At 38.3% G+C, this 27,757-nt stretch overlaps 1 protein-coding gene across 3 annotated transcripts in view; it reads left to right on the top strand.

Moving 5' to 3' along the window:
• Positions 1-27,757, top strand: part of LOC112053422 (cytochrome b5 reductase 4) — a 108,679-nt gene that overhangs the window by 63,059 nt on the left and 17,863 nt on the right. For all 3 annotated transcript variants that reach the window (XM_052887264.1, XM_052887265.1, XM_052887266.1), the window contains one exon: positions 25,852-25,998. In XM_052887264.1, coding sequence (XP_052743224.1) covers positions 25,852-25,998 — 147 coding nt within the window. The remainder of the gene's footprint in view (positions 1-25,851; positions 25,999-27,757) is intronic.

Here is a 27,757-nt window from a genome sequence, read left to right as displayed (position 1 = left end):
TATATGGACTCGCCACACGCGGTTGACGCCGGTGGCCGCCACACGGTACAATCGCTGCTCGATTCTTGTGGCTAAACACCGACACAAAGCGCCGCAACAGACCACTCACGCGACCGTCGACCACCGGCCACAAGTGGCTGTCGCGCGCTTCAGCTACTTTTGTGGCCCCTTCTTGCTTCTTGTAGCGGCGTTTGTGGATGTCGCGTTTGGCCTGTGTGCGGCGACACTAAGAGTTACCATAATCAGCCGAACAACAAACAAACATTACAGTAGAAGATCCGCATTAAAAACGACCTTCATCTATCTGTTTGAATCCAACAAACATATGGGTGAAGGTCCTTTTTAATTCGGATCTTAGCTATTGAGCAAAGAAACAATCGCAACAATGAATAGAAAATTTCAAGTGAAAATATTCCAAGTTGGAAAATAGACTAATAGCTATTGTGTTTTTTGTATCAGACAGACTTATTTATTTCTACATAATTTATAATATTCTTTAATAGGAATTTTACAGAAAGTAGAGTGTCTATTAAAGAATATTATAGTTATTTTTAGGCTTCATTATAAAGACACAACGATTTTTCGTAGCATAAAGTTTTGTGAACGATATTAGTATTATATAGTTTAGGCTTTTGTTTAAACTAAAAATGATAATGGTATAATGATAAAACTTTTTTTAACATTTGGACCTTGCTCACGAGATTACCGCCATTTTGAGTCAACTGTTATTGTTCCGATGGTTGTTTCAGTCAATGGTCTTATAGCGAAGAGCTTCGACCAACTCCTTAAGAAGCTTTCACTTAACTGTTGGATCAAGAGTCAGATACAGAAGGCAGTGATTCTTAAGACGGCTCGTATTGTGAGGAGGTTCCTCACTCTGGAGCCCTGACCGGTTTCTTGGGCACTCAAATGTCCCGCACCGGGAGGGTTTATTTTTTTACAAATTTTTAATAGTGTTTTGTACTATATTTTTATATAAACATAAAAATTGTTAAAAATTGTTAAAAATTTAAAAAAAAATGAGAGATTTAAAAGTTTTTTTTTATATAACAGAAATCTTCAACATAAGAATGGGAAATCGATAAAATCTACTCTAGGTATTTGAGAAAATAAGCAAATACTTAATAATTGGGTGTTTCCACTGTTAAATGAAAATCATTATTTTATTCATTTCTAAAGCACAGATGGCTCATGCGTCTGTAATTTTACTGATAACTCGGTATGGGTATGGTGCATCGTTGGTCCAGTGGTTAACCTGTGGTTTTGGATCACGAGGTTCTGGGTTCGAATCCTGGGACTATGAGATACTGAGTTTCTCTGTTAATTAGTTGAAAAAAATTCCAATCCAGAGTTGGTGAGTTGGTAATGTTACACCGCTGTGTCTCGGAGTGCCCGTCCAGTCGTCGGTCCTGGATTATCAGTAACATCTGATAATGATCGTTACTGAATTTATCATTATCATTAAAATAAGATGATATTGATAATGAATGGGTATGATTTTAGTAGAATTCAGACCAGAACATAATAATAACTAACAATATTTCTTGACCGCAGCATAAAGACTTCACACACGTATATAATTAATTCTCAGGTATGCAAGTTTCCTCACGATGTTTTTCTTCACCGTTTGAGACACGTGATATTTAATTTGAAGGTGCATGTTCCGGACCGGATTCAAACCTAAGCCCTCCGAATCGTAGGCAGACGTCATATCCACTGGGCTATCCCTACACATAGAGCCTTAATGTATTGAAATAGATACCTCCTCGTTTGAATGGGCCTCTAAACTTCATAAGAGCCATTTATTTGTCGAAGGCTTCAATCCACAGTACTGCGGATACGTGTATAGATTAAGGCCGAGTTCTACTTCAATGAAGTGCTTTTGACTTTCGACTTTGATGTAGAGATGGAGTTTAAAAGTTTTCTATTTTCTGTGTTTAAACCAAACCAAATACAAATTTGATGAAATAGCATTATTGAACGGGTTTACACGCTCTTAGTGGCGCGGGGATGTGCCATACATCCCTGGGTATATCTCCAAAGTCCATTTTCAGGATGCTACAAAGATTTTTTTGATACAAAGTAAAGCCCCATAGGTCCCATAGGAGGAATCTAGAACCTCATGCTGAACCAACTGAATCAACGAGCCAGTCAATCACAATATGTAATTACTCATGCCTTATTAGTCCAGTGGTTAGTGTATGTGGTTTCGTATTACGAGGTCCTGGGTTCGACTCCAAAGTTTTAATTCTTCTAATAGGTCTAGACTCCATACTTAGGGTTGCCAACCGTACTATAATATAAAGTATTGTACTATATTTTGGGTCTATGTACTTTTAAACTGATTGAAGAAATATAGTACGCAAAAATAATTATCATCAATGAAATCTGAATGATCTGAATCTGAAACAAATCTTTCATTTTAAAACGCCATTCCATAAAATAGTACTTACTATATTTTCTTTGAATGTACTATATTTTTTTTTATAGATAAATCTGAGAAATACTATATTTTTCTCAAGAAATGTTGGCAACCCTATCCATATCCCCTCTCCTATAGGAATCTTAAAGTCTTACTTAAGTAGGCTGATAATGACGTCACGCATATTAAATGAATCTTATTACTTTTACTATAAGTTATCATCATCATCATTATCAACCCATATTCGGCTCACTGCTGAGCTCGAGTCTCCTCTCAGAATGAGAGGGGTTAGGCCAATAGTCCACCACGCTGGCCCAATGCGGATTAGCAGACTTCACACACGCAGAGAATTAAGAAAATTCTCTGGTATGCAGGTTTCCTCACGATGTTTTCCTTCACCGTTTAAGACATGTGATATTTAATTTCTTAAAATACACACAACTGAAAAGTTGGAGGTGCATGCCCTGGACCGGATTCGAACCCACACCCTCCGGAATCGGAAGCAGAGGTTATATCCACTGGGCTATCACGACTACTATTAGTTATACATATTATATAACATTGTTATACATATTATATAACACTGTTATATATATTATATAACACTGTTATACATATTATATAACATTGTCCTTGTACAAAGCTCGCACTCAATTAAGCTTTGGAGCAGGTTGTCCTCCAAATTTATATGTCTCCAGGGAGATGAGGCAATTTCATTTATCTGCGCCACTTACCTACTCCTGATATCAAAGTCATTATTGCTATGTTTTTTGTTTTTCAATTACTTACTTAATTTGATTAGTTATTGATATAGGTGGAGTGTATTTTTTTATTGTGCCTTCTTCAAACAACTTGACATTGAAATTTATAGCGCTTATCTGTGGACAAAAACAAAAGCAGTCGTATATTTTTATTTTACTTAGTGAGCAAACACGACTTTTCTTCACTGGTTCCGTAGAGCAAATTTTTGAGTTAGAGAGGTAAAAAAAATATTACGCAGCTGCCGAAGTTAGGATGTTGATAGTGTACACCTTTTTTAGTTAGCCCTTGACTACAATCTCACCTGATGGCAAGTGATGATGCAATCTAAGACGGAAGCGGACTAACTTGTTAGTAGGAGGAGGAAAATCAACACCCCTTTCGGTTTCTACATCGTACAGGAACATAAATCGTGGGGAATGGGGATCGAACCCAGGACGTCCGTCTTGTAAATCCACCGCAAATATCACTGCGCCATGGAGGCCGTCAAATTACTCGTATAAATCGTGTACATATTACTCGTATAAAAAAACGTTGTTCTTCACGAGAAATGTTCTGGGTTGTAAATGTATATTTCTACAACATTTCATTACATTTATGCTTTGACTTGAATTCTGTAGTACCTACCAATGACTAAACTGAGAAAAAATCTTGTACCGCCATACTTAAAATACGTAGCAAACCAAGGCAAATCTTTTTCTACAATCGCAAACGCTACGAAAATTAAAACATACTAGCCGACGCCGCGCTGTTTCACCCGCGTGGTTCCCGTTCCTGAAGGAATATGGGGATAATAAATAACCTATAGCCTTCCTCGATAAATGGGCTAACTAACATTGAAAGAATTCAAATCGGACCAGTAGTTCCTGAGATTAGCGCGTTCAATCAAACAAACAAACAAACTCTTCAGCTTTATAGTATTAGTGTAGATATGGAAATGACATTTGTTATCTGATCATAGATTTAAAGAGTCGGTACGGAGTCTGATAACAAATGTCATCCCCACGTATTCCCAACGTTTTCATTTTCGATATTTAATTTTCATTTAATTTCTCAATTTTGGAAATCGGTGGAAAACATTACCATATTGAATTTTCAGCACAAATTAAATTAAAGGTATTTCTATAGTAAACATTAGTTACCACGCTTGATCTTGTAGATTAATTCGAAATCTGCAACATCAAGCGTCTTTGATTAGATTCAAAGTTTCTGTAACAAAATTAAATTGTGCCTTAAGGACCAATTCCTTGGCCCAGATTACCCATTTTATACAAATGATTAACGTTCCCTAATCGCAAATAAGTTTTGTTTTATTCTTTATAAGTTAGCCCTTGACTACAATCTCACCTGATGGTAAGTGTTGATGCAATCTAAGATGGAACGGGGTAACTTGTTAGGAGGAGGATAAAAATCCACACCCATTTCGGTTTCTACGCGACATCGTACCGGAACGCTAAATCGCTTGGCGATACGTCTTTGCTAATAGGGTACTGGCTTCTAAACCTCAATAACTCAAGGGTAAGAGCGGTTGAACTCATCACCGAGGGGTGGTGGTTCGATCCCCGCCCCGTTGGTCTATTGTCGTACCCACTCCTAACACAGTCTTTCCCGACTAATTGGAGGGGAATGGGAATATTGGTCATTTAAAAAAAAATATATGGCAAATATTCTTTTTAAAGAAAAAAAAATTGCCAGACCTGGACTAATTCAGAAAATCTCAATCGGCTCAGCCGGGGATCGAACCTTCTGGACCTCTTGTCTTGTAAATCACGCCGTACCACTGCGCCACGGAGGCCGTCCAAAAATTATCACCCTTAGCCAGCCAACCCTCATTTGAACAGCGTCGTGGGTCTGTGGGTCTGCCTGGAGTGTTAAAATAGTCTGATAATGATGAATAGCAAATTCGCCGGCGTCATATAATTCTATTGGAATTAGATTTGGCTCAGGGATAGAAACCAATATCTTACGAACCTCAATCACGTCTCACACCTTTACCTTCGTACATTTTTTTCATTTAATGAAATTTATTTATGAGATTTATTTTTATACGTTGGATATTGAAATCCAAAATAATTAAAGGTAATGATAGTAAATATACAAAATCATTACATATAAATAAAATGAAAGTGTCTGTCTTTCTTTGATTTATAAATTACTAGCTGAGGCCGCGTGGTTTCACCCATGTGGTTCCCTTTCCTGTAGCAATACAGGGATAATATATAGCCTATAGCCTTCCTCGATAAATGGTCTATCTAACACTGAAAGATTTTTTTAAATCGGACCAGTACTTCCAGAGATTAGCGCGTTCAATCAAGCAAACAAACAAACTCTTCAGCTTTATAATATTATAGTATAGATTGTATTTTTTCAAGTGCTTATAGCTATTACACGATACTAAAACATAATCAAGCTTTTTTTAATTTTTGTCCTTCTATCTGTCTTTCCGTTTGTCCCGGATAATCTCTGGAACGGCTGAACCTATATTAATGGAACTTGCACTGGAAGATGGAGGAGGTTATGGAGCAACGTATAAGCTACTTTTTGTCCCGAAAAAAAAACATAGTTCCCGCGGGATTTATGAATAACAGAGTTACACACTTCTTTTATTTCGTCCGCTAGTTATAGTATAATATATTTTTTTATTTTATTCCTCCAAATTTAGAACCAGCACGCTGCTCTAAAACAGGCTGGTGGGCGAAGAGAGATAAAGTTTCACTCTTTATTTATCAGATTTTAATGACAAATGACTGGAACTGACACCCTATTATATACTTTCCGGGACACGGTGATGTGACGTCACTAACTTTTCACAACGGACTCTTTTATTCCCTTTGTATTGACAAATGTAGTGATGGTTCAACAGAATGTAATGTATGTATGTGTTTCAAACGAGTAAACATTTCAAAGGCGAAATCCTTGTCCGAACGAACGGAACCGTAATGAATCTCCAGGATTTGTCGATTCAACTGAATCATTATTTCGCTTACTCCGTACAAGTGCTCCGTCTAAATCTCTCAAGGCAATGATCTGGAAATTAAGGTCCGGATTCGTAAATCTGAGAGAAGCCGGATACCTTTCCAGTCCATTATGCTTTCGTCTCCAAATGAGCGTAAATACTTGTCCTAATAGTTCGACGAGTATATTAGCAATCGTTCACACTTAATTTGAAGTTATAGTCTGGCAAGTTGTTAACACTCCCATGATATGCGGGCGACGGGCGGAAAGACTGTGCGGGTGTTAAATCGTGCATGCAGGGAAGTGACATGCATCAGTCGTGGGTTTTTCATTCATCGCTACACGCCTCACGCCCCGTGCGCAACATCGGGAGTGTTACGAACGAAGTTGCCAAGCTATAGCAGTTAATGTAAATTTAATGGTAGCGTCTTTTGCTACGACCGTAGAGGCAAACTACATGTATGTACATTTTCCTTTTTTGCTGAATTTAGCGTATAATACGTAATGGCGTAAAACAATAAATAATAATAACTTTGCACAATTATAATGTAATAATTAGATTATTATCAGTTTAGTATATAAAAATCCGTGGACCCGACATAATTATATACGTTTGCCGTTTGCAAATATTGAAATCTACGTTGAAATTAATTTAACTACCTACTAAAAACAAACAAAGTGACATTCATGTTTAGGATATTATTATATACAGACTGGCTTCAACTTTTGCCTGGTGGCTAGTCACCACCCTACCGGCAAAGACGTACCACCAAGCGATTTAGCATTCCGGTACGATGTCGTGTAGAGACCGAAAGGGATACAACAAGTACAACAACTAACAAGTTAGCCCGCTTCCATCTTAGATTGCATCAACACTTACCATTAGGTGAAATTGTAGTCAAGTGTTAACTTGTAAAGGATAAGAAGACTAGAAGAAAAAATAAAGAAAATATAATTTTAATTTTCCTTGTAAAAAGGGAAAATGTTTATCTAAAGATCCTTTGTTGTCTTTACACACACTTTTACGCGCGTTCCCAATACACCGCCTACTTTATAGGTATTATAAAAGAATATTCATCCGCTGTAATATTTCCAAAGCAATCACTTAATAGCTTGAGGAATGCTCATTCAGAATATACGGATATTATTTAGCCTATTTTTGAGGTTTTTATATTACTTAGTCAAGATATCATTGTAATAAACTTAAATCGTAATACATAATTATAATCTAAAAGTACTGATACACATGCTCTAAAAAAGCATGCTAAAAACGTGCTATTAAGTATGCTAGATACGAGCATGCTCAATAGCACGTTACACTACTAAAGCACACGCTAAAGCACACGCTCTAAAGTATTACTATTACTATTGTAAAATCTTTGATCCCATACAACAAACATACTAGTTAAATGTATAGTAAATCCGTCGCAGCAGAGTTCAGACTTCAGTTTGTTAGGCTTCAAATTTAAAGCCCGGAAATGACTTTCGTTAGGGAAACGTCGCTTCCCTCGTCCATGTAAAACGGAAATTAAATTATTTAATTTGGATGCGGTCGCTCCAGTAGACGGTTCCAGTGAACTTATTATAAAGCCATTTTTACCTGAAACTTCATTAACTTATTAAACGTGACTCCGGTACCGGAATAATATACAAAACGTCCTGTTATGTTGGTTGGTAAATAATACTCTTTAAAGCCCGGCTGTTTAGAAATTGCGTTTCAGACGTCTGTCAATGTCAATGTCAATGAGATATTTAAATATCTTTTATTAACCTTAATAAACGTATTGATCTTGAGCTAAAATTTTTATCAATTAGGTAATTAAATAACAAATACATATAAAAGGTGACACTGACAGGTGTCACAAACGCAATCTCTGAGCGGCCAGACTTTAGTCGGCTTTTGACATAGAACAGACATAGCTAAAAGCTAAAGTCGACCTTAGGCCACATCTACCTATACTTACCATTACATAGGTGATATCGTGGTCAAGTGCGAGCTTATTCCATTTAAAAAATATGAGTTACGATGGTACTTGTAAGTGGTGTGAACTATTATTTTTACGGTTGAAAAAAAAATATAATATTGCTCTTTTAGCAGAGTGTATCCGAGAAACCCTTTTTTGATAGGAAAAAAAAGAAAATAAAATGAACGTTTTCCGAACAAGACATTCTCTTTTCACTCACAGCGATTAGGGTTGTCACTTCAAAGCATCTGACTCTAGCATACGAGTATATACGGTTTTACTGCTTTGATTTATGTGCACTTCTTTCCAATCCCTACTCTACACTACCCTACTCCTACCATACCCCACCTCTTGACACTTAGACGTTTGTATTGGAAATAGAAAACGGTTGTTTTTATGGTTTTCCCGGCAATTATTCTAATCTGTTTGCTAGTTTGGAAGACGCTCCGAAATGAAGGAATTTTAGCATACTGTCAAATATATGGTAAATTAAGTACGTACATGTAGTATGTACCTTCAACTTTACATATATAGTTTAAGACTCCTTATGTAGCAACTACATATTTAAAAGGGTTTAAAACTCACATTGCCAAAATGAAAATGTTCACTTGAAGTACAAGAGTAGAAAATAAATGAGGGCGCTAGTTTCGTTCTTATCATATGTGCATGTTTTTTTTTATTCTTTACAAGCGCGCATACCACTGCGCCACGGAGGCCGTCAAAAGTTAAAATGTGTAAGTAACTCACCCGCAAAAACCATGATACTCGATATTTTGTTTAACATCTAGGTAATATATCAGTCTACCAAGATATCATTTTTGCCACGCTACGAGTATCTACACAAAATAATATATTTGAAATTTACAATTTTAGCGTACTTCTGTACATTAGAATACATTTCTTTTGATTTTTTTATCTTATGTGTTATTTTTTACAAAAAATCATAAACGGTAACAGTAAACACGTCAAAATGTCTATCTCTGAATACCTGCTGCATACGATTAACCAATTTAATTTGTCAAATTGTTTTTTTTAAGATCAGAAGCTCTTTATTGTTTTTGATCATTTAAATTGTAATGAATCTTATAAATCATGATGATAATAATAATATAATAAAAACTTAATTAAAACCGTTGACTGTTTTAAGTAACATTATACTTTTTTCAAATGTGATTATCGCAAATTATTATTGAAGAAAATTAAAATGTTAAAAAATACTCGTAAATGACTTTTCCAATAACATCTGACAACCCTACTTGCAGCATAGGCTGAATGTCTTTATAATGTTTTCTTATCGTGCTGGATAATCTTGTAAGTTGTTTACTTAAATAATATCAGGAACCAACTACAATATACTTGGAATCTGTCCTATTCATTAATAATTGGGCAAGCTACAAATAAAAGTATATACTGAGACGGTATTTTCAAAACTTCGGTATTTTTAACTTTTGACGGCCTCCGTGGCGCTGTGGTATGCGCGGTGGATTTACAAAACGGAGGTCCTGGGTTCGATCCCCGGCTGGGCAGATTGAGATTTTCTTAATTTGTCCAGGTCTAGCTGGTTCAGGGAGGCTTCGGCCGTGGCTAGTTACCACCCTACCGGCAAAGACGTACCGCCAAGCGATTTAGCGTTCCGGTACGATGCCGTGTAGAAACCGAAAGGGGTGTGGATTTTCATCCTCCTCCTAACAAGTTAGCCCGCTTCCATCTTAGACTGCATCATCACTTACCATCAGGTGAGATTGTAGTCAAGGGCTAACTTGTAAAGAATAAAAAAAAAACTTCATATCTCATCAACAATCAACAATTAAACCACGCATCATTCAATTCAATTGGGACTTAAATACATTTTTTTTTTTTTTTTTTTATGTAGTATAGGCTTACGCTTGACCACAATCAAGCCTGATGGAAAGCAATGATGAGGTCTAAGATGAAGCGCGCTTGCCTAGAAGATGCCTATTCACTCTTGCCTTGAAGGTGCACAAATTATACGTGTCAGGAAACACAGACGCCGGAAGGGCATTCCACATTTTGGCAGTTCTTATTAGGAACGTTGACGCAAAACGTTTCGTGCGGGTTGATTGCACGTTGACAACAAAAGGATGCCATTTTTCACGGCGTCTCGCTGTTCTGTGGTAAAATGGGGACGGAGGAACTAGATCGTAAAGTTCCTGTGCACACTCTCCAAAGTATATGCGATAAAAGACCGATAGACAGGCAACGTTGCGTCGGTGTTGAAGACTTTGCAATTTTGCCCTTGTCAACGGTTCATCACCTATAATACGCCTAGCGCGACGATCAACCGAGTCTAATGCAGCGAGTTGGTATTTAGCAGAGCCATCCCATAGGTGACTGCAGTACTCCATGCTGGTTCGAACTTGTGCCTGATATAGGGTGAGAAGTTGTTCTGATGTGAAGTACCGCTTTACCTTGTTTAGGATGCCTAACTTTTTAGCTGCTGTCTTGGCCTTATTCTCGATGCATTTCCCGAAGTTGAGATTGGAGGATATGTTAACACCCAATAGCTCGATGCTATCACAGATGGGAATGGATATACTTTGGAAAGTGGAAGCCAAGGTGAAAGGGCTCCTTTTAGCAGAAAAAAGACACGCCTGAGTTTTTGCTGCATTAAACTGAACCAAATTAGCGTCACCCCAGTCAGACACTATCTCCAGGTTCAAGTTAACGCGCTCAACCAGGGCCTTTCTAAGCTCTAGGACTTCAGCACCGCTGGCTCTTGAGTTGGACATGTATCTCTCCGTTACCGTACTGTCATCTGCGTACCCAAAGATACCGGGATTCAGCAGATCGTTAATGTGAAGCAAAAACAGTGTAGCGGAGAGAACAGACCCCTGAGGTACACCGGCATTGACAGCCATTAGGTCAGATGAGCATCCGTCAATTACTACTCGGAAAGACCGTTCCCTCAGAAAGTCAGAAATCCATTTACAGAAGCCATCAGGTATCCCGTACGCCGGTAGTTTGCTAAGAAGACTAGCATGCCATACCCGGTCGAAAGCCTTGGAAATATCGAGGGAAACAGCAAGGGCTTCGCCTTGTTTCTCAATGGCTTCACCCCAGATGTGGGTGGCATATACTAGAAGATCGCCAGTGGACCGATTTGTACGAAAGCCATACTGACGGTCGGATAAAAGTTCGGTTTCTTCTAGGTATGCAAGGAGTTTGCCATTGAGCACACGTTCCATACTTTTACAAAGTAAGGACGTAATGGCTATTGGCCTATAGTTTTCCGGTTCGGCACGGCTTCCCTTTTTGGGTACCGGCTGCACATTAGCAACCTTCCAGGACCGAGGGACTTGAGCAGTTTCCAGAGAAAGGCGAAAAAGACGTGTCAGGACAGGAGACAGTTCAGGGGCGCAATTCCGTAAAACTACTGCAGGGATGCCATCTGGGCCACTAGCTTTATTCACGTCGAGGTTACGTAGTATTTTCAGAACCTCACGCTGACGAATACGAACTTCCGGCATAACTGAGTTACAGAGAGGAAGGGTCGGGGGTGGAGTATTCCCAGCATCGAGTCGTGAATTTTCTGCAAACAGAGAAGCTAGCAAGTTAGCTTTGTCTGTTGCAGTGACAGCCAGAGACCCATCAGGTTTTTGCAGGGGCGGTAGAGAAGTACGACAGAAATTCGATTCGACCGACTTCGCGAGGGACCAGAAAGCTTTACTACCACTGGGGTACGTAGCAAGCTTACGTCCGATGCGATTAGTACGGTCAAAACGAGCTCTTTTTAAAACCCTTTTGCATGACTTGGCAGCCAAGTTGAATTCTTTTTTTTAGTTTTTTGACGTCTGGAGCCTTGTGAGCGCGCGCATTAACCCACGTCACAAATGCAGAACGCTTCTGCGCTTCCGCAGCGGCGCAATCAGCATTGTACCATGGGTAGACCTTGCTATCAGGTGACACGTCAGAAAAAGGAATAAAGTACTCCATTGCCTGACGAATCACATCCGATATAGCGCTTTCACAGGTCGAAGGGTCGTTGGAAGAGAAACAAATTCGCTGCCAAGGATAAGAGGCAAAGAAATGCCGCATCTCATCCCAATCTGCTGACCTGTATCGCCACACCCGCCTCTTAGCAGTAGGGTTAGGGATGGGAGGATAAAAATTTGATACAGTCTTCACCAAACAGTGGTCGGAAGTGCCTAGGGGAGCAGCAACAGACACTGAGAAACTATCTGGATCAGTAGTCAGCAGAAGGTCTAAGCAGTTGGGAGTATGTCCGTCGGCATCCGGTACCCGTGTGGCTTCTCGAACTAGCTGAGAGAGGTCCAGTGAGAGCGCAAATTTAAGCGCTTCTCTCCCAGCGTGGTCAGTTTTTAAAAATGGGAAAAGCCACTCCTGGTGATGGGCATTAAAGTCTCCCAAAAAAACCAGACGAGCACACGGATAACGTCGTTGGACAATGTCCGCCGTTTCACCTAAATAATTAAATAACTGAGTGGTCTCCTGATCACTGCTATGCGAACGATAAATGCAGGCGTACACGGTTTTTTCTACGCCGTTGTCAACCAAACACCACAGAACAGAGAAGTTTGGTACCTCCAGTTTACGGAGCCGCAGGCAGCAGATGTTGTCACGAGCATATAAGCAAACACCAGCGTGAGGCTTGAAATTGTGTTCAAGCGAGTATCCCGGATATTGCAAGTATGCTACATCTGCTGGACTTTTAATCTGCGTCTCCGTAAGGAAGAACAAATGCGGCTTTTCGGACTCAAGGTGGTGGTGGACCGCAACGAGATTAGAGTGCAGACCTCGGATGTTCGCGAGGTGCACTGAAAAAGAGAGGATGTGCAACCGCTGTGTATAACTGATTCTTGTTCTTTTGCGTTTCATAGGATAATTTAAAAGGAGTGAATAGGTATGGGGATGTGGTAATTATACGAGGTGCTGCAATCTAGAAATCGTGACTTTCGTCTCTGAGACGCTGATGGTTGACTCAGCTGGAGACCGCGGGGACGCCCGAACCCCCCTGGAAATCGCCATCGCGTCCTCTCTCCGGTTGCCAACCGGCACGATGGAAGCCATCCCAGGATTTTTCGCCAGTTGGCGGGGCAGCCAATCATAGGTGGCTAGCGTATGATCGGGCCCCCTGCTACCTGCGGTCGGCCAGCGGTGCACCGTGCTTCGGATCCCGCTGATCTCCGAGCTGAATCATCCGGCGTCTCATAAACTTAAGTTAGAACCTAACATCGAGTGCAGCACAACTGCATAAACTCAATCCCCATAAACAGCTACTGTGAGTATCGCTCCGGAACACAATCAATAGTATGGCACGGGCCACTTAATTAATTGCTTGGCAAGGCGTCTTTACTCACAGGGTGGTCATACTAGCCACGGCCGAAGCCTACCACCTATTAATTGGTTGCTCATTTTGCACCACCCAGGGGCCACGTGTACAGTATTGAGGGTTGAACCTAACTTCGGTGGGATGTACGGACGCGAGCAACTTTGACCCCCAAAACTCCATACAGTATGATTATACAGATGTGAATGAGTAAGTAGATCCCTCAACTTATATACGTACGTAATAGGTATGCTATTTTGTGAAATATACTTTCTTATTTAATACCAGCGGACGCCCGCGACTTCGTCCGCGTGGAATTCAGTTTTTCACAAATCCCGCGGGAACCGTGGATTTTCCCGGGATGAAAGTAGCCTATGTGTTAATCCAGAGTAAAATCTATTTCCATTATAAAATTCACCCAAATCGCTTCAGTAGCCGCAGCGTAAAAGAGGATTCTGTGAAATAAACTTTCTTATTAAATACTAGCGGACGCCCGCGACTTCGTCCGCGTGGAATTCAGTTTTTCACAAATCCCGCGGGAACCATGGATTTTCCCGGGATGAAAGTAGCCTATGTGTTAATTCATGCTATAATATATCTCAATACTAAATTTCAGCTAATTCGGTTCAGTAGCCGCAGCGTAAAAGAGGAACAAACATACTTACACACTTACACACAAACTTTCGCAAGACGCCCCGCGATTTAACCCGCGTAGTTCCCGTTCCTATAGGAATACGGGTAAAAATATTGCCTATGACATTCACAAATAACATGGCTTTCTATTGGTATAATAATTTTCAAAATCGGTTCAATATCTACTATAGATCAAGATTATGAGAAATACCGTTACCGTTTTGACATGAACAATCTTATAATATTTATTATTTCTTATTGGAATTTCCTCTTTGTTTGATATCAGGTAATATATCAATCGGTTTTCTGTCTCGATAATAATCGTTTCGTCCGCGTTCGTCAAATTGCACTCGTACGTGGTGTCTTATTGGAATTTGGATCGGAGTTGGAATTGGAATATCGTGTGGGCTTAACATAGCGTATTTGACGCGCTTCGTTTATTCCTATTTCACACGCGTTTACTCGTGTCGTGCGTAATTCTGAAATTTCTGGTGGTTCGAGTATAATCGAGTGTAAGTTATTGACATATCATTGGCTACTGAATATTGGTCATATCATGTTACCATGACCATGTCATGAACATAGCAGATACAATACAATCACCTTACTTAGAATTTCATGCCACCTCATAACAACGATTTTCGATGTATCTGGCAAGATGTAAAAACCACGAAAACTGTCCGGCTATTGAGGTAACATCTTTTTATAAGTCCCCAAGTAACATATATAAAATTTAGCTTTTATACTATAACGAAAGTATAATTATAATTTATTAAAGTTTAGGGGTGTCTGGCAGGGGGTAGCAACTGTCATAAGTGTCCGGCAATGGATGACGAGATTTTTAAAGTTATCCCGAAGGAAATATAAAAAAATTGAGCTTTATACTTTAACGAATTTCAAGTACTATTTTATACACCTTTACTACCTGTTACCTGCCCAGGTAACCACAACCCAAACTTTATAGTCGCTGGTCGTTCTTACCTGTATAGGAGACATCTACAGAGAAACTTTCACCTTTAAAAAATAACGAAGGTCTGGCTGTCGTGGGCTCTTGCTCTATAAAGAGTACCTACAATTTTTCGAGTAAAAACAAAATAAGTGATTAAATCATCACGGAAAAATACGGAAAACAAAGAGGCGCTTGTAGGAAACGAATTGAAAAGATGCCTATCATCGTTGGGGTGAATGAATGGGAAACTCAACCAAAATCTCGGACACGTATTCTTCGCCCGCCCCATTGAATACTAAATTAAAATGTAGGTATAAATGCGCAATTCTTGTTATATAATTTAGATAACAAAATATATAGGTTAGACACCTTTACATCCTAATAATATTATAAACGCGAAAGTTTGTATGGATGTTTGTTTGGATGTTTGTTACTCTTTGAAGGCGCAACTACTTAACCGATCTAGCTGAAATTTTTAATGGAAATAGATTTTACTCTAGATTAACACGTGTAGCCTACGTGTTAATCTAGAGCAAAATTTTCATCCTGGAAAAATCCATGGTTTCCAAGGGATTTGTGAAAAACTAAATTTCACACGGACGAAGTCGCGGGCGTCCGCTAGTTTCATTATAAAGCAAATAGATCAGAATATTTAGATGTCGATGAGGCTATTTGTAAAGATTGTGCTACTGTGCATACTAGTACGATTTCTAGCCTTGTTTTATTTTATTTCAATTATTCTCGAGTTAATTCTATGGCTACAATTACTTTTAACACAATTTAGAATCAATTATCTGAACCGGAAACAAACTTGAGGGCTTTTTGTCGAGGCCTAACCTTGGCATTGCTGTTCGGCATTTCATCGGTTGTAGCAGAGAAAAGCAAAAATTTAGTATTATTAATCGTTCATATATTTGCCTTCTTCAGTTTAAAGTAAATGATTAATACTTTAGCAATTATACACGCCGCTTAAAATCATACCCTTTTAGTAGACTCAGAAGTGATTACAAAAATAAGAAAACTAATGTCGAACAAAGGTTTCACAATTCACAACATTTGTCAGGACAACTTAATTAACAAATCAAACTGTAACCAAAATAAGATTATAGAATAGCAGAGAATGACCTTGAGTGAAGTCACGCACTTGTGAACGTTGTGTGTAGGGTTTAAAGTACCTTTGACTGTTAACAAACACTCCCCTTTTCCACTCAAGTCACTCTCCCCGCCTATCCCAAGTAACCCATAAAGTATTACACAACAAGCGATGTGGACGGCTCGAACGTTCGAGCACACTGAAGCCGTCCGTACCGCAAGTCGTTGTAACGCGGAGATAACAACCCCTATTTTTGCTTCGTAGTTGGACCATTTTCGTAACGTAACTAAAAAAGGTCCAATCCTAAAAAAGATAAGCTACATTTAATCTTATGAGAAGCGTGGTTAATTGAGCGTGGGATTGGGCCATGATAGCTCGCAACTGGCGGAATCATCCGCCCGTCACTGCCGCAGTGCGGTCACCAGGAAATAATGTCATTTGGAGGGTGCGTTACATTCAGGTTTTTTTATGAATAGGTTCTTATACTTAGATCGAGGCATCCACAGTTTCTCAATCTTATTTTACCTATCTTGGTTGTGGATATTTCTTTTTTTGTATTTTATAATTTTATGCCCTCTAACTTTCCTCCTTCTCAAGGGCTTCAAACGCCTACTTGAAGGTGTCGTCTAACTCCTATCTTATATGGTTTTTTTCATGTACGGTTTATATGAACTTCAACCTTTTAAACTTATTTAAAAAAGTCCAATGGACGCCATCTTAGTTTAGTAAACGTCTTTTGCAGTTTGAGAATTGATACGCCGTATATTTTTATATTATAGTTAAAGGCTGATAATGGTCATAATAATACACTTAAAATATACACTTGCTCTCGGTTTGTAATGGTATCATTACTTATACTAAAGCCATATTCAAGGAGTACTGTTTACAAAAAAAGAAATTAAAAATGAGGGTATAAATCTCTAGTCATTTCAACCTAATAATAATTATAATTAACTTGTTCTTAAATTAATGAAATTAAATCTGATTAATAAGCCTAAAACAATTAGATAAAGTTAATATTTTTTTAAGAATATTTTATAAAACAACAATACATAATTTAAAATAAAAAAGTTATGAAATGACATGCTTTTTCTACCCTCATTTTTAATTTGTTTGTTAGTAAACAGTACTCCTCTAATATGGCTTTAGTATAGTAGGTTTGTGTATATAGATAAAGCTATAGATATTATGTAATACGAATAGTATGTACATCGTACAAGGGTTTGTGGAAGCAACTTTTGGGGATATTTTCATTTTCCTGTTTGTCACCATTTACGAGGGTCGGTGGAAACATAAGACAAGATTACTGTAATGACGTGGCCTTTAAGCCGTTTATTTTCTGCTAGCTTTTGCCTTTCTGAATGCCTAACTATTAGTTCTTGATCGATTTTTTCATTCAAGGCCAAGTGAGCCCTTGAATGCGTCAGCACGTGATTTTAAATGACGACGCAGTTTTAGATTTTAGATGGGCTTTACTAAGAAGAGGTAAAAGTTATTTTTTTTTAAAAGAGATATTTGTCATTTCTTTTTTAAATATGATACTGTATTAGGAGTGGGTACGACAATAGACCGACGAGGTGAGGATCGAACCACCACCCCTCGGTGATGAGTACGACCGTTCTAACCGATGACCTGTTGAGGCTTTATATCATTACTAGCGGACGCCCGCGACTTCTTCCGCGTGGAATTTAGTTTTTCACAAATCCCTCGGGAACTATGGATTTTTCCGGGATAAAAAGTAGCCTAGTAACAGAACGCTAAATTGATTTGCCGGTAGATTGGTAACTAGCCACGGCCGAAGCCTACCACCAAACCAGACCTGAGTCAATTTCGAAAATATAAATGTTTTTTTCGTTAACAAACAATGTAATTTATCAACATTGTTCTATTTTTTGCAGACTTTTTTGTGTGAATAGGTAGTTGGATAAGTCTGCTTCCGTAGGTAACAAGAAGCAATTTAGTAAATTCAAATAACAAAATTCAGCTACAAGTATTCGAACATTTATGATCTATCCAATCCGGAAGGAACCTCAAACTAATTAGATAAAGACCTGCCTCGCAAGACATTATTTTTCTGTCAACGTATATGATCAACGATCTTATGCGATTATAAACACTGTCTCTAAAGAATCGATGTTCCATAGTTTAAAATCGTGTCCGTCGGTAAAAAACCTCCGTAAAAATACCTTTTTATGTAGTTATATGGTTTAAAAAACGAACAAAAACTGCTAGCTTAGTTTAAAATATGTATGAAATCTAAGCTAGTTTTCCTTAGAAAATGGCAGAAAATTTTGTTCGTGAATTTGGGTGCGATACTAGTCCTTATGTATTTAGTCTGAGGAAGGAACCGCTCTCGAGGTTACACTTATCTGTGAAAGCCGTTGGTGTCCCGTATTTTAAAATCTGTCAGTCTGTCGCACTAGGTACTATTGTCTTCATGGTCTGTAATAAAATACAATTTATCTATCTTTCCGCATCAATATAGTATGCTAACACCTTTGCGATGTCTTTCCGTTGTGCTTGGTTTGCTAAAATTAATATTCACCAATCATCATCATCAGCCGATAGACGTCCACTGCTGGACAAAGGCCTCTTGCTTGGGCTTCCAAGCATAACGGCCTCGACTCGCCAGCATCCAGCGGCTCCCTGCAACCAGCTTATTAACCTCGGTCGGTAGTGGGGGGTCGACCAGCACTGCGCTTTCCAGTGCGGGGTCGCTATGCCAGCACCTTGGGAACATCGGTCCACAAGTTAAATAACACTGCGCTATTCCAGCTCTTTTAACCCCAACGTCTACCAGCTATGTGGCCCGTTCATAGCCACTTCAACTTTGCAACTCTTTGAGCTATGTCGGTGACTTGGGTTTTTCTGAGGATATCCTAATTTCTGACTCGATCAAGCATAGATACTCCTAGATAATACTCTACATTACATCATGAAAATGGGTAATACATGATGATATCAATTCATCAAACAAAAATAAAAAATTATGAATGCAATCACATTTTTGGGTAGGACGTTGATTAATTAAATTGTTTACTTAGACCACGTTCCGGCGGTTTCGCTAACGAAGTTCGTATGTAGGTATTAAAGGTAAAACGAGGGTGAAGGCCTAAACAAACAAAAATTAATGTTATTTGCCAGTTTTCGGCTTTCCACATTCTCATCGTGTGCTATACTTCTAATACAAACATTCGGTATGTTTGCAAAACTATGCGAGATTAGGGTAACAGGTAAAGTAACGCTAATACAAATTGATGTTTAGTTTTTGCATTAAAGTAATGACTTTTCTATTATTTTAGGTGGTACTTATAAAGACGATCTTGTAGTCTTTGAATTATTAAGTTTTGGAGTATTTTCGGTTTTGTTTTTATGGTAGGTACACTTACTTCTTAGGAAGCTTTTTGGACACTAAATTATTTAGAATTTTAATTGACTTAACTCCTTACTCTTTTGATTGAAACCTAATCGATATTTTATCTGTCCTTCTGTATGAATACCTTATGTTACGAAATATGTACCTAGATACGAGTATATATTTTATTTACCCCAAAATTTGCTTTTACCACTATAACAAGAAATAATAAAAAACAAACTCAAAACCTCAAAATGCATTTATTTGGGGAATATATTTATTTGAGAAATATAGGTAGGTACATCTAATATATAAAATTTTCGTGTCACAGTTTTCGTTGCCATACTCCTCCGAAACGGCTTGACCGATTTTGATGAAATTTTTTGTGCTTATCCGGTACCTATCTGTAAGAATAGGCCAACATCTATTTTTTATACCCCTAAGGGTAGGGTAGGGGTAGGGTAGAGGTAGGTAGAGTTGAAAGTTTACATTGAGTTTCACGCGGACGAAGTCGCGGGCGTCCGCTAGTCATATTATAACAAAAGAGTAACTTTCTGGCAATGTTGAATAGTCCAACAATTCGCCAACTAATAATAGTTTTAAAGTTTAAGTTAATGGAACTCAAGCTAAGCTTCACCACACAATATATTCTTCGGGGACGTACGTGACGTAAATTTTAAGTTGAGTGTGGTTTGGAATTTAAAATGGAGAGATTTTACAACACCAATCCTCATAAACTATACTTTCCGGTACCTTTTTCAGATTTCATGATTGTTTATTGTAGATACGAGTATCTATACTTAATATTATAAAGCTGAAAAGTTTGTTTCGTTGAACGTGCTAATCTCAGGAACCCAGTAGTTCCAATTTGAAAAATTCTTTCAGTGTTAGATAGCCCATTTATATATTATTCCCGTATTCTTACGGGAACCGGAACCGCACAGGCGAAACCGCGCGGCGTCAGCTAGTTACCGGATAAATTGTAAGTAAAATATGATAATTAAAAAATATAAATAAGTAATTGCATTAATTAATATGAGTTGTGTGCTGTAGATATTGTATGATATTGATGATATATACATCTGTACGCATGTGTGATTAAGGTGTGTGTGATTTAGGAAGGTATTAAGGGATGCAATTTCATTGCAGATGCAATTTGTATTTCAGTAAGTTAATATAACAAAATAAATTATATACTTAAATGGACAAGTTATGTAAGATTATTTTAAAATGCCCAAAACTTAGGATGAGGATTTGTACCCATGGACCTTCAGGGGTTCTTCTAAGATATTTTCAGTAAACATTTTCAACCCTGAGTTAGGAAGTCAATGGTGTTACACCCCCGTGCTTCGGAGAGCACGTTAACCCGTCGTTCCCCGTCATTATCATTAACATTATCACCCTATTCCCACCAATTCAATCAGAGCAGCGTGGTGAGTTTTAGCTCCATATCTCCTCTCCTATATAAGGAGAGAAGCCTGGACCTGTAGTGGGCCGTTAAAATAGGCTCCTAAAGGGTTTTTCAGATAACATGGGTACGGTGACAGTATGATGTTCATAATACGTACTATTATCGTAAATCGCGGCAAACTTTCAAGCGGTAAACGAACTGTCACCCGCCTTACCTACTACCTTACCTTACCTTATCAGCCGATGGACGTCCACTGCTGGACATAGGCCTCTTGCATGGACCTCCAAGCACAACGATCTCGAGCCGCCAGCATCCAGCGTCTCCACCCTACATGAAACGAACTGAATGATAATGTACTTAAGGGTCGCTTTACTTTAAAAACCTATACGTGTCTACATGTACAATTTCTATACGAGATGGTCCTACATCCGTATGTTATAAAAGGGCTTTCTTTGTTCAAATACGACTATGAATGGTGATCTTTTCAAGAGCAGTGACCTGTATTGAAAACAAAAATAAATGGTAGTTCGCGTCGTTTCATAATGGTTTTCATGACCGGATTTGAGGACAGTTTTCTTTTATGCTTGCATAAGCGAAATAAATAAGTATGTAATGTGTATGTGCTGGTATTGTTAAGTTCACTACTTTATAAAAGTAGTATTTTTTCTAAACACCTATCTTTGGTTGGACACAACAAAATAAACTTTCAATTTTTTAATATACAATCGTAATTTTTCTTAAGCTTATTGACTCAATTAATACCTAACTATTCTTTATATAGGATTAACTATTTATTATAATATAACTCATCATCATCATCATTAACAGCCGATGGACGTCCACTGCTGGACATAGGCCTCATGCATGAATTTCCAAACAACAAGGTCTTGAGCCGCCAGCATCCAGCGGCTCGCTGCAACCCGCTTTATATCCTCGGTCCACTTAGTGGGGGGTCGACCAACACTGCGCTTTCCGGTGCGGGGATTCAATATTCCAGTACCTTAGGACCTCAACGTCCATCGCCACTTTAGCTTCACGACTCGCTGAGCTATGTCAGTGATTTTGGTTCTACTGCGGATATCCTCCTTTCTGACTCTGTGACTTTGAGCCTATTTATAAGGACCACAGTAATATAACTATCTATTAATTAAACACAGACAAAACCCATCTATGGATAGGAGAACAGCCCCTGCATTCTGTAAAGTTACAGTGATGTTACATCACTCATTTCCATGGCAACTTCGTTGGATTTTCATCCTACTCTTAACAAGTTAGCCCGCTTAGATTGCATCTTAGATTGCATCATCACTTACCATCAGGTGAGATTATAATCAAGGGCTAGTATATAAAGAATAAAAAAAAATTCAATAATCGAATGAAAATAAAACGAATATTACAGCGACGAGTATAAAATAGGGGAATTACACCCCTGAAGGTTGTTTTTTTTCTATGATTAATAATATGGTTGGAAAACATCACGTCATCCTAAGATAAAATCAATGTAAGGTTATGCAAAAAACGGCCGAATAAAAGGGGAAATTCCGTTATTACAAAGTTAATTCAACGACCGATGGGTACAGTAGTAATACGAAGGCTCCTAATGGCCATTTTGAGGTTATGCCGCATAAACATTAAACAGGAGTCCTTATAAAATGATTTACAGTTACGGGCTAATGAGGATCACGTACTGAAACGGTTATTGCGAAAGTGTGTTCATGCAAAAATAAATGCTTGTCGAAATTTTGTTAATTATAACTAATTTCAAATCACATACTTAAAATCGTTTGTCACAAGTAAGAGTACCAATTTCGAAACGTTTTTTAATTTCGTAAGTTAGATTCTAATGTAAAGGCACTCACAAAATTGTCTCAACTCTTTTGAAATAAATATCATTTTCAAAATTTCATTTCTAATTTTGTGTGATGATAAAATCATATTGGTTTATTTACTTGGCACTTGTATTTTGATTCAGTTTCTAATATTCATAAATTAATTTTAAGTATACAGTATACTAGCAGACGCCGCGTGGTTTCATCCGCGTGGTTCCAGTTCCCGGAGAAATACGGGGATAAAATATAGCCTACAGCATTCAGGGATAGTGTTGCTTCCAAACGACGAAATAATTTTTTTAATCGGTTCAGTATTTTCAGAGCCAATTCAATGCAAACAAACAAACAATCAAATCTTTCCTCTTTATAGTATTATCTATAGATATTTGATTTGAGCCGTGATAGCCCAGTGGATATGACCTCTGCTTCCGATTCCGGAGTGCGTAGGTTCGAATCCGTTCCGGAGCTTGCACCTCCAACGTTTCAGTCATGTGCATTTTAAAGAAATTAAATATCACGTGCCTCAAACGGTGAATGAAAAACATAGTGAGGAAACCTGCATACCTGAGATTTTTCTTAATTCTCTGCCAATCTATTAGCTATTGGCCTAACCCCTCTCATTCTGAAAGGAGACTCGTGCTCATCAGTGACCCGAATATGGGTCGATAATGATGATAGATATATATGTATACAATATAAAAAGGGTTTGATTCCTGATAGGGATCTGACCTTTTCTTCGGAAACTAAAAAGGGGTCATTAGCTACACTCTACGAGTATATCGAAGGCTTGAGTGTATAGTTGAGAAAGGGCCATTCGGCTCGCTGCCAAAGTAACTTTTTGTTGCAAGTTTCCCCTTGTCTATGTGATAAGCCTTAATAAAACAGATTTGTCTTGATTTTCTTGCGGACTAATGGAGACAATTTAGTTACAAACTGAGTTACTGAGCTGATGGAAATCAAAAGCTTCAAATGGCAATATAGATCGAAAACCTGCGATTGACTCATTTTATGAACGGTGTAAGTTTGTCAGTCTTTGGTCCTTCTATAGGTAAGTAAGGTAGCTAATTATGAATTTGGACTGTGGCTTGGTTTTCAAAGGTTTCAATTTCTTTTTATATTTTCCTCAGCATAATATCCCCAATAGAACAAGTTGTTGCTACTGGCTAAGTGGAAGTAAAGAGACCTCAAGTATGCAATTCGATGCGTCGGTCAGTCAGATCAAATCTACATCACACTCGATACAAAAGTACACGAAGTCGCGAAAAGCTGTTTTTTTTGTGTTGAGTAAGTGCCGATGGCTCCATGTGAGGCCACTACGGCGTCACCGGGGGGTTTGGGCGAGCGCAGAAGCATCGCCTGATGAGACCCGAAGGCTGAAATAAAGATAGAGGACGGAATGACTCTCTTAGGGCGTCTCCTATGAGACTCGGACCTCGGCTTAGAGGGCCATTCGGGAGGGAAAAGCTGAGCCGCATGACGTGACATCGTGCGGAACATGATGTATGATTGGGGTCTGACCCTCAGTAATGAGAACGCGAAGAGACAGAGAATATCCCCTATCCCCAATCGTCAGTTACTTGGCTTTGCCGCAACCCTTAAAAAAACACCGTTAAAGTTAACTATTAAGTTAAGTTATTTTCTTAATTGGTCCAGGTCTGGCTGGTGGGAGGCTTCGGCCGTGGCTAGTTACCACCCTAACGACAAAGACGTACCGCCAAGCGTTTTAGAGTTCCGGTACGATGTCGTGTAGAAACCGAAAAGGGATGTGGATTTTCATCCTCCTCCTAACAAGTTAGCCCGCTTCCATCTTAGACTACATCATCACTTACCATCAGGTGAGATTGTAGTCATGGGTTAACTTGTAAAGAATAAAAAAAAAGTTAAAAAAAAAACTTTTTTTTTAAGATAACTTTTATCGAACGGTTCCATAAAGCTAAGGCAACTAGAAAATTTCTCAATTCCTTGAACAATTAAGGAATCTGGACCCTTGAAACCCACCAAAGCCACCACGGTCCAAACTCCTTACTTACCAATACTAGGACGAAAGGCTGACAAACATTCAGCCTTCCAAAAAGTATATCTGGCTAACGCAGGTTCTCAGTCTAAAAACACATATTAACTTTTCGTAATTGAATTCAGGCAAGGAGGTTCCTTATTAAGAAATAATTCGGTTGAACTCACGCGTGATCTCGTATTTCTTAATAAAGAAATTCTGAAGCGTAAATTTTGTTATTATGTTACAGGAAAATTAAAAGAGAAAAAATCTTTTATTTACGGTAATTTTGCTACGAGTAAAATTTTCTGAAACCTTTTCCTTATTAGGTGAAAGCGCACTAAAAAGAAATCTGGCTTCATTATATGAAATGCAAACAAAGATATTACGCCAAACGCCAATATTCCAATTATTCCTTATATTATTCCGTTTTTGCTACATATTATATTTGAATATCTCTCATCTATAGTCTGGCAAGTTTGTTGATAACACTCCCATGATATGCGGGCGACAGGGGGAAAGACTGCGCGGATGTGAAATCGTGCGTGCGGGGAAGTGACGTGCATCAGTCGTGGATTTTTCATTCAACGCTACACGCCCCACGCCCCGCGCGGATCTACGGGAGTGTTACGTACGAAGTTGCCAAGCTGTACCTATAATCCTTATAATTACCTAATTAGTGATTTAATTGTATCTCTGCATTAGAAGTAGACGTGCATCGTCTGCATAGATCTATAGTACCCTATACCTACTCCTAAATCTATGATCATCTGAGATAATGTTTATTAATTATGATAATGATGATGAGATCTATATTCTAAGTTGATGATTATTGACACGAAACGAAAAACATAACTTCATCATCAACTATTCGGTTCACTGCTGAGCTCGAGTCACCTCTCAGAATGAGAGAAGTTAGGCTAGTAGTCCACCACGCTAGCCCAATGTGGATTAGCAAACTTCACACACGCAGAGAATTAAGAAACCTCTCTGGTATGCAGGTTTTCTCACGATGGTTTTCCTTCACCGTTAGAGACACGTGATATTTAATTTCTTAAACAATAAAGCAAAAATCGACCAATAAAGCAAATAATCTCGCAAATCGGATCTCTCAGAAGAAGTCCAACCTGTAATTTTCTAAATCATTAGCTAAGTTAAGTAAGCTATATGTTTGTTACAGGCAACCCCCGCAACAAATGCGCGCTGCAACCCGGCCACAGTCTCATGGACTGGATCCGGCTGGGAAACTCCGGCAAAGATCTCGCCGGCACAGGCGGTCGCATGCGACCTGTCACACCTGCAGAACTGTCTACACACAACACGCTAAGTAAATACAAACTATAATATTACTTCAGGTCACGGTTACCCCCTTCCGAATGGCCCTCCGAGGTCCGAGTCTCTTAGGAGACGCCCTTAGAGTCGTTCCGTCCTCTATCTTTCAGCCTTCGGGTCTCATCAGGCGATGCTTCTGCGCTCGCCCAAACCTCCCGGTGACGACGTAGTGGTCCCACATGGAGCCATCGGCACTTACTCAACACGAAAAAAAAATATTACTAGCGGACCCGATCAAGCATCGCTTTGTGCATTTCTTCCCTATCGTTACTCTACACTACTCTACCCTAACCCTACCCCTTAAACGTTTGTAAAGGAAATAGAAAAGGGTTGTTTTTCATTTGTATTAATTTTATGACTACGTTCATGTTTTTAATTATTGTTCTATATATTACTTAGTTTCTTAGTTCATTTCGTTTTCTAATGAGTCCATTACGAATCTGAATTAATGTTCCGTTTATAAAATACACGGAAAATTAGGTTAGAACATTACCTTACCTACCAAGAGCAAAAGTAAAGTAGATACTCAAGAAAGTGCCTGATCTTTCTCTGTTGATTTACCGTTCGATCGTACTCTGAGATAATGGGAATCAGAAACGCAGCTGCTTGATAATTTCCGCCGGTACTAGTCTTCGTTGAAATTAGAAAAAATTATTACTTCCTTAAGAGCTAATTTAGATGTTAGATGCTACACATTTAGCAGGAAGAATTTTAGAAAATTGTGCTTTGTTTACATTTGTTAATTGGATGAAAAGTGTACGAGTAGTTATATAAATAAACCTTGGCTAAGTTTGTTGTGGGCCCTTCTCGGACTAAGGCGCGTTTGGAACCGTCGTAACTTGAATTTTAAGTTTTTGACTATTATTACCACAATTACATAAAATTAAATTATGACATAAACCTGACCTTTCAAAAGTGCTTGTAAACTGAGCTTAATTGAAATAAATGAATTTTGAATTTGAATTTTTCAAGTAAGTTAAAAAATATATTGTTTTATTATCTCTTAAAAATCTCCTGGGCAAATTATTATTAACCCTTATTAATCTTAACTAATATTATAAACAGTTTAAGTTTCTGAGATTGTAGGGGGTCATCACTGAATCTACTGAACCAGTTTTTAAAATTTTTTTTACCAATAAAAACCTACCATATTTTTGGGTGTATATTTTATCCCTGTATACCCACAAACTGCAACTACGCCGGAATAAGCATTATTTGGCCATTTTTTCAACTTTTTTAACATTTTTTACCCGACTGCAAGAAGGGTTTTAAGGGTTTAAGGGGTTTAAGGGTATTATTCGTTTATGTTTTTCGCGCGTATCTTGTATGTATGTTGGTATGTAAGCATGTACTATTCTTTATTACCTCATATTTTACCGCTAAACGGTTTTACGTAATTAGGATATCGTTAGATTTGTCTTGATTGGGTTATCATATTATATTAGATAGGTGAAATGAAAAAAAACCAACACGACAACTGTGAAACCCTAACGACTTGAATGAAAAAAATCTTCTTGTTTTTTAGAATATTGCAATATAGGTATCAAATTCAAGGGCTTTTTATGAGCATTTTAAAATGGTATATAATGGCCATGTTAAAAAAATACTACAATTAGAAAAACTTTTATTTTATGCAGTTCTTGAATTATTTTTTATACAAAACACTTCACCCATAAAACACATGCGTGAAGGTTTCATTAGAATTATCATATCTTATATGATATTGTACATACAATATTATACAGTAGAATATT

This window comes from Bicyclus anynana, chromosome 19, assembly GCF_947172395.1.
Source record: "Bicyclus anynana chromosome 19, ilBicAnyn1.1, whole genome shotgun sequence".
Lineage (NCBI taxonomy): Eukaryota > Metazoa > Arthropoda > Insecta > Lepidoptera > Nymphalidae > Bicyclus > Bicyclus anynana.
Note: the sequence above shows the minus strand (reverse complement) of the source record. Positions and strands in the feature narration are given on the sequence as shown.